This window comes from Nerophis ophidion, linkage group LG05 (genome assembly GCF_033978795.1).
Source record: "Nerophis ophidion isolate RoL-2023_Sa linkage group LG05, RoL_Noph_v1.0, whole genome shotgun sequence".
NCBI classification, from domain to species: domain Eukaryota; kingdom Metazoa; phylum Chordata; class Actinopteri; order Syngnathiformes; family Syngnathidae; genus Nerophis; species Nerophis ophidion.
Window position 1 is genome coordinate 29,688,835 of NC_084615.1, and position 13,129 is coordinate 29,701,963.

The following is a 13,129-nucleotide window of genomic DNA, read 5'->3' on the forward strand; positions in this document are numbered from 1 at the left end:
GCTAATCTTTTAAACGTTATTATCTAATCATGCAAAATTTTTACAGTATTACATAGTGGGAGTATTATATACAGTGGGGCAAAAAAGTATTTAGTCAGCCACCGATTGTGCAAGTTCTCCCACTTAAAATGATGACAGAGGTCTGTAATTTTCATCATAGGTACACTTCAACTGTGAGAGACAGAATGGGAAAGAAAATCCAGCAATTCACATTGTAGGAATTTTAAAGAATTTATTTGTAAATAATGGTGTAAAATAAGATTGGTCAACTATTTAAATCTCGCACTGATGGAAGGAGGTTTTGGCTCAAAATCTCACGATACATGGCCCCTTTCATTCTTTCCTTAACACGGATCAATCGTCCTGTCCCCTTAGCAGAAAAACAGGCCCAAAGCATAATGGTGTTTCCACCCCCATGCTTCACAGTAGATATGGTGTTCTTGGGATGCAACTCAGTAATCTTCTTCCTCCAAACACGACGAGTTGAGTTTATACCAAAAAGTTATTTTTTGGTTTCATCTGACCACATGACATTCTCCCAATCCTCTGCTGTATCATCCATGTATCCATTTTGGTATAACCTTTGATTGATTGATGGAGTGCAGAAGCAGTAGAATACTAAAGCTGCATGGTTGTTTACGATGTACCTACGGTGTATTTTATCATGTATTCCAACATATGGGCGTCCTTGCTCATGAACTACAGTTGTATTTAAGTGATGAGCTCTGTAAAAGCTCAGTGGCCCTAATACTGGGGTGTAAAACTCTTTTTCATTGAGGGCCACACCGCAAAATGATGGCTGCCTTCAGAGGGCCAATTTTTCCAAATGAATTTGCATTATGCTTGCGTGTAATAACCTGTGATTAATCATGATTAATCGAAACGCATATGCATTTGATCAGGGGTCTCAGACACCAATTGCGGCCTGCGATACGTTATTTTGCGGCCCCCACCTTAATATGAAAGTTTAATGTTAGTGCGGACCGCAAGTTTTATATGAATGGTGCTTGACAACGTTGTGTTATTTGGGTCCAAAATGGCTCTTTCAACGTTCTGGTTTGCCTACCCCTGCATTAGTGGAAAAGCGGCAAATGAGTGAAAGCGACATAAACGTTGCCATGGAGACGAGGGTTTTCTTATGTGCCTAGCTGCAGTCTCACCGCGTTATCTGTCCGTCAGTATTGGACAAATTCAAACTGTTATTTGTTTTTTTTATTGTTTAATTTGCATTGCCTCACACAATGAACACTGCATATATTTCTATATGACACCAGATAACACTCCGGGAGCCGTCACTATTTTTGCGCTCGCTATCTATTATCCGCCGACCGCCGTGTTGCTGTCGGGAGGAAAAGCGGAACGACACATTGCGGAAATAACATTTTTCTCCGTGCGTCAGCTAAATACAAATATATTCCACAAGACCAAACATGTCTTTTTCAAAACCTGCAGTGAAGAGAAAGGTTAGTGATGTGCAAAGACAATTCCAGGAAAAGTGGGAGATGCAATATTTCTTCGTTGAGCACACCAATGTGTCTTATTTGCACAGAGAAAGTTGCGGTGTACAAGGGATAAGATTTGAAACGTCATTATACAACTCGACATACTGAGGAGTATGCAACATTTTTATTTAAGAAATCTTTTCTTGCGGCCCAGTCTCACCCGGGCTCTGCATCCAGTGGCCCCCAGGTGAATTGAGTTTGAGACCCGTGCATTTGATTATTTGATTTTTTTAATGTACAACTTGCTTTAAAATCATAAATAAAGGTGACAATCCGATATTTAACTATTTGTTTTTATCTCACAAAAATAGTTTTGCAATACAGTATATAATATATAAGTGGCACGATCAGATAATATTAAAGTTTAAAATATGCATTTGTTTCCGTCAAAACTTAAAGAACAAATGTATTTAGTAAAAAAAAATTTAAAAAAATTATATTACTAAAACTAATTTTTTCCACACTTTTATGCACCACAAAAAATAATGTGGTGGGCCAGAGGTGCCCCCCGGGCCTTGAGTTTGACACCAGTGCCCTAAAATGTTGCACAATTATCTTTCTTTCCCCCCAAGAGGATACGTGTCTGAAGTCAAGCGCTACCTTGCGAAACACAGCTGTCAAAATATGAGATACAAAGACTAGATTTTAAAGACAAACACGACAAACTAGTGAAATAAACTTGGCTGCATGGTCAGATCATTTGACTTGAAAAGACATCCTGAAATAAGCTTTGTAAATCTAGAAATTAGCAGGACTTTTAGGAGTGAAATAAGTATTTTATTCTAGAAACAAACATTATTCAAGGTGCAATTATTGAATTATCCTTGAGACGTTTAGTTAGGACTTAGCATGCATAAAAAAAAAAAAGAAAACCAAATGTGTTCTTGTCTTACATAAGCATTGTGATTGATTGGCAAAATAAATAAAACAAATTCAGATCCCATCCTGTGAACAGGCTCATGTTGCAGACTCTTTAAACAAGATTTTCTTAATACCTTAATTGAATAGATATTTTCTTAAGTTTAACATTTTCAAATTAGAATAGAAAAAATATAATTATTTAAACTGTAGATTAGTCAATGACTAAAATAAGCGAATAACTCCTAAAACTAAAGAAATTCCGAAAAATAACACTTTAAATTTTGGCAAGTGGCAAATCATTTACAGTGTAAGTGTTGATCTGCTAAGTGTGGTTTGCCTTTTCTGTGGCTTTTACATCAAAATAAAGACAACCGTTTCTTGTTTTCACCTTTTCTTTTTCAAATGGAGCACAGTTATTTTTATTGTAGGCCATTTAAAAATGTTAAACACAGTTGATATATTTATGTCCACAGTTTGACCCTGGAACAGATCATATGTTTCTAGCAAGCTCAGCAATAAATGCAAATGAATAACTTCCTGTCAGCGTTCCAAATGTGCCTTTTAGCTCACTTTGTTGCCATGATGATGAGCAGATAAGCGTCCATAAAGCTTTACTAGAGAGATGTGGGATTAAAGGGAAACTACACCCGGTCACCCTTGATAAGAAACTCTTGACCAGGATCAACCTCTGGACCCACAAGAGGGAGAGTACATGTGCCAAGCCCTCATCTTCCTTATTGCCAACACAATGTCCCACATGCAGCGCTCTCTTGGTTTTTCCCTTTTACTTTGTTGCTTATCAAACTCTATGCATGCTCAAGTAAAGTACAGTACAGAATGGGAGGTTCTGCTTTTTAGTATTTTGACATACTTTTCAGTTCACCTGAACTCTGTGGCCACAATAATGGATTATCTTATTTTAGGCTGCTATCAAGAGAAAGAAATGGTCAGCAATTTAGTGCCTGAGGTGCCATTTGTAAAACATTTTGAGCTGGAAACGATGTTTTGGCCGTTTGCTTACATGACTACATGCAGTATTTTGCATTGATATTGTTTCTATAGAGCAATGGTTTTGAACTTTGTTCACTGCAAATAGTTAGTGTTCTTTAAAGGCCTACTGAAATGAGATTTTCTTATTTAAACGGGGATAGCAGGTCTATTCTATGTGTCATACTTGATCATTTCGCGATATTGCTATATTTTTGCTGAAAGGATTTAATAGAGAACATCCACAATAAAGTTCGCAACTATTGCTTGCTAACAGAAAAGCCCTGCCTCTACTGGAAGTCGCAGACGATGACGTCACATGTTGATGGCTCCTCACATATTCACATTGTTTTTAATGGGAGCCTCCAACAAAAACAGCTATTCAGACCGAGAAAACGACAATTTCCTCATTAATTTGAGCGAGGATGAAAGATTTGTGTGGATATTGATAGCGACGGACTAGAAAAAAAACAAAAAAACAAGTTAAAAAAAAAACGCGATTGCATTGGGAGTGATTCAGACGTTTTTAGACACATTTACTAGGATAATTCTGGGAAATCCCTTATCTTTCCATTGTGTTGCTAGTGTTTTTGTGAGTTTAACAGTACCTGATAGTCGGAGGTGTGTGTCCACGGGTGTCTTGACGCCAGTGTCTCAGGGAAGTCGATGGCAGCTTTATGTGCGGCACAAGCTCAGCTTATCTCCGGTAAGAAGCGACTTTTTACCACAATTTTCTCACCGAAACCTGCTGTTTGACATTCGGTCTGGATCCATGTTCGATGTAATCCATAGTAAAGTTTCACCTCCGTGAATTTTAAACAAGGAATCACCGTGTGTTTGTGTGGCTTCCCAACTCCATCTTTCTACTTTGACTTCTCCAATATTAATTGAACAAATTGCAAAAGATTCAGCAACACAGATGTCCAAAATACTGTGTAATTATGTGGTTAAAGCAGACGACTTTTAGCTTTGTGTGTGCGCAGCGCTCATATTTCCTAACAGCCCGTGACGTCAAGCGTACACATCATCATTATGCGACGTTTTCAAGAAGAAACTCCCGGGAAATTTAAAATTGCAATTTAGTAAACTAAATAGGCCGTATTGGCATGTGTTGCAATGTTAATATTTCATCATTGATGTATAAACTATCAGACTGCGTGGTGGGTAGAAGTGGGTTTCAGTAGTCCTTTAACAAGAAAACATTTTTTTTATATTAGGGGTATTTTATTTGGACTAAGCAAAATTATCTGCCAATAGAAGAAGAAAATTCTGCTTTCCAAAACAAGTAAAATTAGCTAACCTCAATGAACCCAAAAGTACCTTTAAATAAGTATATTCTCACTAATAACAAGTGCACTTTTCTTGGTAGAAAAAATACCTTTTTGCTCAATGTTGAAAAATATTCTTAAATTAAGTAAATGCTCGTGCCATTATCTTGACATAATGATGTGCGCTCAGCACAATGATATTTTTCATGCTTGAAATAAGAAATTATTACTTTAAAAAAGTAGTTTTATACTTCTGAGCATTGATGACACAGCTTTGCATCAGTTGATATTCTAGTTTCAAGCATTTTTTACTCAGTACAGGTCATAACATCTCAACAACAAGCTGTAATATCTTACTGAGATCATTTAGGACCAAAACCCTTAAAACAAGTAAAACACTAACATAAAATCTGCTTAGTGAGAGGAATCATCTTATCAGACAGAAAATAAGCAAATATCACCCTTATTTGAGATATTTAATCTTACTTATATTTCCGTTTTTGCAGTGTTGGAGGTACCGAACCCCAGCGGTTTCATATGCACCTTCACCGAACCCTTCTTTAGTGAAAAGTTATATGTTTTTTTTTCCAAATTCAAGACAAAGTTATGTTTCTTTTACTGGTGAACAAAATTAACCGTGCATGAACATCACTTTGTTCAAAAAAATAACACAAACACAGTGCATGAACTCACAACAAATTACGCACCTTCAAATCAGATGGAAAATTAGAGGGAAAATTGTTTTGGGGGTATTCATAATACGCTGATAGGGAGAAGTTTTTATTTACACGATGAGTTGGGTGTGTCTTGACCTCAGCGGCGGAGGCTCTGCCGAACCCCTGAGGCTGACTCAGCGAACCCCTAGGGTTGGATCGAACCCAGGTTAAGAACCACTGCTTTAGAGGATCAAAATGGAAATGGTAAAAAGTGGTGATGTCAACGCAAGTCAAATTTTAAACTGGCATTTATCCACTGAAAGCTTAATGGGAAACTGCAATTTTGGGGGAATTTTGTCATTCACAATCTTTATGTAAGATGAGAAGACAAACGTTTTTCTTTTTTTATGCATTCTAATTTGTAATGTACTTCTAGACCACAGGTGTCAGACTCAAGCCCCGGGGGCCAGATCTGGCCCGCCACATCATTTTATGTGGCCCGCAAAAGCTTGGGAAAAGTGTGTGTTGATAAAATACTTCATTTCTTTACTAAAGGCAAATGATTATTTTGATTTTGACAGGAAAAAATACAAATCTTTTAAACTTTATTATCTGATCATGCATTATTACATAGTGTTAGTAAATAGTTGCTTGTCACTTTTAAGTATGATTTATCCATTATTTCGTACATGAAAAACTTAATAAGTGCATAGGCAATAATGTAATAATATGAGATGATTTTTTTTTTTTAAATCGGATACATTAGAATTTGGATTGCCCACATGCATAATTCTAATAAATGTTTTAAAAAATGTCCCTTTAAAAACAGCCATAACTGCGATGTGTCTCCTCGAAGAAAAAAACAACTTCTTAATCTATGATTTGAACTCCCTTGAATGGCCTTGGGATGGGAACTGGCTGTTCTGAAGATAATCTCCCGAGGCCTCCTCAAAGATGGACGCTTTTGACTTTCCCTTTTGTCAACAACACCTGCAACTGAACTTTATCGGCCTCAGGCATACAAAAACATTTATCATCTCTCCCAAACTTATTTGGGTATGTACGCACACACATGACCCCCATCCTTGAAATCAACGCCTTCACCACTGCTTAATTCCTCTAGGGCTGTGGATGGCTGAGAAGCGCTATACAGCGGCAGCGAGTCTCCTCAAACCCACCCCCTCCCAAGTGGTGTGATATACGTACTATGTCTAATATGTGTGCCATGCTATGTGAGTTTTTTTTCCTTGGCCTTAGTCTGGACCCCTCCTGAGGGTCTAGCCTTAGACTGATATTTTTTACTCCCCCTCCTCTCACCCAATGTTACCCTTTTCTCACCTTTTTAAGGAGCGCCGTAAAAATGGCTGATCCGTTGGCGGTCCCGTCTTGTCTCCCTGTAACGTATGTCTGCTCTTAGCAGGACTTGTACCAAAAAATCAATCTCGTTGTACTTGTCCATTGACAATAAAGGTCTATTATATTATATTCTATTCTATCTATTGTATTGTATTCTATTCTATACTATTCTATTCAATGAAAATGAGTTTGACACCCCTGTACCAGACGTCCTCAAATGCACCCAAAAAGCCCTCTAAAAACGGACCAAAACTGCATTAACGTCCTGATATCTGAATATTAACTACTGGAAGTATTAGCAACATTGTTGTTTTAAGTATTAATGTCGAGAAACTACTTTTAGTAACAGCACCTCTGTCATTGAGCGGTAACGAGCTACTGCAGCTCTTGACATACTGTCCCGGTGAGCTACTGCATCACCTCTTAGTTGGCAAAAGTTAATTGTGAATAAATCATCCCTCTCACTTAAATAGTAGAAAGTTCTAACTATAAACCAAGAAGTTGGTCAAATTCGACATTCAGTTTGTATATATCGCAAGAAGGACCCGTACAGATGCTATTTTTTAACCGAGGATTGAGGATTAAGATGAATTCATCTAACAGGGAACACAAGTCTTGTGATAGTGTTTACTCACCTGGCTCCTCTGTACACAGCCATGCATTCATTTGTTCATGTATGTGTGTCAAGCAATTATTTTATGTATGAAATACATTTTATAAAAAAAAGTTTGATTGATCATTTGGCATCCCAGTGAGAGCGGATATTGTACAGTAAGTGGTTGTTTTATTATGTTTGTAGTTTGTATTTCTTGTTAAGCATTGAGCAATACTGCTGCATGATGCTTAGTGTTCTGCCCATCACCCGGCTTCTAAAACTTCATCCTTTGTATTTTCAGGCGCAAAAATATAAGGTTCTGGATCATCATTTGTCCCCAAGTAGTCTTTATCGTCTCTCATGAATAATTACATGAGTTATAATAGTTGGATTTTGTTAAAGGAAATAGCCAACGTTGTGATGTGTCCGTGGAATTAATGTGCCGACGTACGTTGAAAATGAGCTAAATAAGTAAATATTACATGTAATTATGAATTTGCCTGTTATTACATTGTATATATATATATATATATATATATATATATATATATATATGTATTTATATATGTATTTATATATATGTATACACATATATACAGTACATACATATATAAACATATATATATACATAATTATATATACATATACATATATAAATACATACATATATACATAGACATACCTATTAATACATATATAAACATATATATATATATATATACACACACACATAAATATGTATATACTTATAGCGTGTACATTAAACGTTGGAGATTTTTTTTTACAGCGCATTAAAGACGAATAAAAACGAATCCCTGCTAACTTTTATTTACAAGTTAGAATGCATGCAAAAATAAATTGTGAATTGAAATGCAAAGGATTGTGAATGACAGACAAGGTTCCAAAAAATTGCAGTTCCCCTTCAAGCAGGCAGGTAGTGTTTCTTCGGGAACATTATTAACTGGTCCGACATCCATGTTCCTTCATGTGTTCAGGTTTCAACAAAGTTCTTTTGACAGAGTTACAACGTGCAAACGTGGACTAAAGTTCAAGCAAATCTACTTCCATCGTCTTCATCGAGTCACTTGACAGGAAAACGGTATACGACTGTGGGGTCTCACAAGTCAATCAACAACTTGGGAGTTCAAACCATAATCCTGTGAGACATCGGCAAATCTCATGAGAGTTCAGATCAGAGAACGTCTAAAGAATGAACTTTTTTTGCTTGTTCTTTTGCAAGCTCAATAATCAAAGTATGCAAGGGCCACTGAAAATAAACCATAAAGACAAAGCTTTATATTCTTATCAGTTATTAGTATCCGCATTTTAGCTTTTTCGCTGTACATGTGCTTTTTTTCCCATTTTGTTTTCGTTTTAACTTTATATCTACAATGTGCAGTGGTGGGCAAATAAAAAAAAAAACTGCAGGCTGCACTTTGGACACACTTGCCATGGAGGAAAGGGTGATAATAACCATAGAACCAGAAATGCGACAAAAAGAAAAGGTTACGGAGTTCAATATCAGGTAATACAATTAATAACCTTCTCAGTGGCCTAGTGGTTAGAGTGTCTGCCCTGAGATCGGTAGGTTGGGAGTCATACCAAAGACTACAAAAAAATGTGACCCATTGCCTCCCTGCTTGGCACTCAGCATCAAGGGTTGGAATTGGGGGTTAAATCACCATAAATGATTCCCGGGCGCGGCACCGCTGCTGCCCACTTCTCCCCTCACTTTCCAGGGGGTGATGAAAGGGATGGGTCAAATGCAGAGGTCACATTACAATACTGAAACAAGTTAACTGTTGTAATACAATAATAACTACAGAACAGGCCTGAGCAATTGTTTTGCCTCGGGGGGCCAAATTTGGAGAAAAAATATATCTGGGGGCCGGTATATCTGATTTTTAGGAACACTAACAGAAAACCTCACAATAATGTCTGATTTAATGCTAAAAACGTTATGACAGAGCGCCTTAAAAAACGGAATGGAATAAAAACAAATGTTTACTGAACGAGACATCCAGAAAGTACATGAAAATAAAGAATGTGATTTACAATATAAACTATGAACGATAAAACACTGAATATTGTCAACATATGAACGTCACAGTGACGTGCTGTCAGGGGAGGCAAGTGAGGCAGTGCCTCACCTGCCACCATGTGGCTTTACCATGAGATGTTACAAAACGAAGTCCATCCATCCATTTTCTACCGCTTATTCCCTTTTTTTTGGGGTCGCGGGGGGCGCTGGCGCCTATCTCAGCTACAATCGGGCGGAAGGCAGGGTACACCCTGGACTAGTCACCACCTCATCGCAGGGCTAACACAGATAGACAGACAACATTCACACTCACATTCACACACTAGGGCCAATTTAATGTTGCCAATCAACCTATCCCCAGGTGCATGTCTTTGGAAGTGGGAGGAAGCCGGAGTACCCGGAGGGAACCCACGCATTCACGGGGAGAACATGAAAACTCCACACAGAAAGATCCCGAGCTTGGATTTGAACCCAGGACTGCAGGAACTTCGTATTGTGAGTAATAAAATAAAGTAAGTTTTAATATTTCTCTTTTGGTTTATGCTTTCTATGTGATTTTGGTGTGGTTAGGGTACATTTTGACAATTTTCATGGTCAAAATCGCGGAAATTCCATGTTTCCTGATCAAAACAATGCAGCAGATGAGAAGTGAGGCGGACACAGGCGGTGCCTCCACGGCTACACACAGTGTGTATTGGGCTTGTGCGTGCGAGGGGGCTCATGCTTGTTGCCACGCGGAAAAGGCAAGTCTTGAGGCAGCAAGTACCTTTGCCTCAAGGTAGGGGGCGACATATTGTCAACATGCAGTTCAATGCCTCAGCAGTACTCTGACTCGCCACACTGGGAGGAGTGGGGGCGCTCAAGCTAGCAGACACAGGTCTCTCCAGCGGAAGCCAGCATTTTTTTTATTTTTTTAACTGTATTTATAACAAACATGGCATTTTTATTAGAGTAAGCCAGCGTTTGTGGGTGTTTTTTGTCAGATGCAAAAATATTGTTTAATTTCTTGGAATGAAATTGAATTAAATGAATGTTTCTGCAAATATGGAGGATTATATACTGTATCCAAGATTAGATACTTCTCTAAACTGGAGTTAAAGACAAAATGAATGCGAACATACAAAGGACGTTTTCATGGAGGATAGCTATTGCTGCTTCAGATACAAATACAGAAAGGTAATATACACTCACAATACTTGATTTATTTTATTAAAAGCAAATGGGACCAAAAAGTATTTAATAACAACTTTATCAAATAGTTTTTGGACCCATTTATCATATCATAATATCATTATGATAACGGTTTTATGAAAGCGAATAACTCCCTTTTTTTCCCCCTGTAACTCTAATGTGCAACCTAAATCAACAATGACTAGAGCTGCACATTTGAATTTAAGTAAAAAAAAAAAAGAAAATTAAAAAGTATGTATGCCTCACCTGGTGTTTAGTTCACCGCACGTCACTGGAGCGTCCCGTCCCCTCTCCATCGACATATCGGCAATCAAGCGAAACGCCACAGAAGTGCAACAAACCGCGAAATACGACGTGGTGGCACGGTTCCTGGTTTGATCCCCAGCTTCAACCAACCTAGTCACGTACGTAGTGTCCTTGAGCAAAACACTTCACCCTTGCTCCTGATGCGTCGTGGCTAACGCCTTGCATGGCAGCTCCCGCCATCATGGTGTGAATGTGTGTGTGAATGTGGAAATAGTGTCAAAGCGCAATGAGTACCTTGAAGGTAGAAAAGCCCTACACAAGTATAACCCATTTACCATAACCCATAAATATGATCGTGAAGGGTAAAAAAAAAAACAATCCACCTACAATCTGATATATAACTAAGTTTTAGAACTTTGCTGTAAAAATGTCCTTCCGCGTCTGTCCTTGACACCCACAATTCAGGCTGGCCACCCTGGAAACACTCTGTGGAAACGCTCCCCACCCACACTGCTTGGTGCCTCTTCTGAGCTGCTGAAACTTAGATTAAAAAAAGTTAAAGTTAAAGTACCAATGATTGTCACACACACACTAGGTGTGGTAAAAATTTACCTCTGCATTTGACCCATCCCCTTATTCACCCCTTGGGAGGTGAGGGGAGCAGTGTGGAGCAGCGGTGGCCGCGCCCGGGAATCCTTTCGGTGATTTAACCTATTTTTATAGTCCTTGGTATGACTCGGCCGGGGTTTGAACTCACGACCTACCGATCTCAGGGCGGACACTCTTACCCACCAGGCCACTGACCTGGTTACCATAGTAACTACTATATCATGCAAAAGCGCAGATTCCATCCATCCATCATTCCATTTTGTACCGCTTATTCCCTTTTGGGGTCGCGGGGGGCGCTGACGCCTATCCCAGCTACAATAAGGCGGAAGGCGGCGTACACCCTGGACAATTCGCCACCTCATCCCAGGGCCAACACAGATAGACGGACAACATTCACACTCACATTCACACACTAGGGCCAATTTAGTGTTGCGAATCAACCTATCCCCAGGTGCATGTCTTTGGAAGTGGGAGGAAGCCAGAGTACCCGGAGGGAACCCACGCAGTCACGGGGAGAACATGCAAACTCCACACAGAAAGATCCCGAGCCTGGAATTGAACCCAAGACTGCAGAACCTTCGTATTGTGAGGCAGAGGCACTAACCCCTCTGTCATATGTAAATATTACATTAATATTACTACATTATAAACTGGATATACTTAAATGTATATATTACACGTTATTATGAATGTTACTACATTACATATATACTTACATCATGTATATATTACATGTTATTACGAATGTTACTACATTACATATATACTTACATCATGTATACATTACACGACCGAACGAGCGAAAATGCTGATGTGATCACCTGATGCCAATAAAATAAAAAGACAACGTCCAACCTCATTTTTCCAACTAGAAATAAAATTAACTTAAATATGTTCAATATGTATTTAGGTACAATTTTTTTGCTTACAGAAATTAGTCAATTCTATTTTTATGGTTGTTTATAGGATAAAGCTATTTACTATAATGTTAAATGCAATATTTTTATTATACATTATAATTATATTAAATTATAAAGACTGTATCATTTTTGATGGTTATTTTCTTCAATTTCAGAGCATGATGTAGACAAAAGCTATGAGTCTGTCTGCATTAAGTCAAATATTTTTTTTCTTAAATTATTGCATATTATTCTAATGTGTGACACCTTGAAACAACAATATGTTGATTGACGGTCTAAAAGTAACATCTCCTCCTTCACTCGTTATTTTCAGTTTTAAGCATTTTTATGTAGAAAAAAAAACCATCTCAAATTGAGTCGCAATTAAGCCCGAATTCAAAGTGTAAAAATCTCGCCAGCTTGCTGACATTAAAGTGCTAACTTTTTTAGCTAATTTTGCAACCGTTTAAGCGGGAGTCATATAACTTGCACACAGCACATCTTAATGGCAGCTGCACTTTCCATCTAAAAGATCTAAAAAAATGATTTGGGAATGTCCGGCGGGCCAGATTGAAAAGCTTAATGGGCCCCATGTGGCCCCCGGGCCTTGGGTCTAGAATATGATATAACTTCCATTGAAATGAGCATGAACTAAAACGGTGTGGATGGAATTAGTGTGCGTCTGCCACTCACCGTCTCTGATCCGCTCCGCCAGCGCCTGGGCACTGAAGCCCGCGAACACCACATTGTGCACGGCGCCTATTCGGGCGCAGGCCAACATGGACGCCACGGCCAGCGGGCAGGGGGGCATGTAGATGGTGACCGCATCGCCCTTCGTCACGCCACGCCGCCTCAACAGGTTGCCGGCGCGGCAGGTCATCTCCAGTAACTGCCTGTGGGAACAACAAAAACAATGGG

The 13,129-nt window shown here is 38.7% G+C and overlaps 1 protein-coding gene across 4 annotated transcripts in view; it reads right to left on the reverse strand.

The window, feature by feature from the left end:
* Window positions 1-13,129, reverse strand: part of acss1 (acyl-CoA synthetase short chain family member 1) — a 42,227-nt gene that overhangs the window by 25,877 nt on the left and 3,221 nt on the right. For all 4 annotated transcript variants that reach the window (XR_009806788.1, XM_061900472.1, XM_061900469.1 and 1 more), the window contains exon 3: window positions 12,905-13,104. Coding sequence is in view for 3 of the 4 variants with exons in the window: in XM_061900472.1 (XP_061756456.1) it covers window positions 12,905-13,104 (200 nt within the window). In the remaining variant the exon portion in view is untranslated. The remainder of the gene's footprint in view (window positions 1-12,904; window positions 13,105-13,129) is intronic.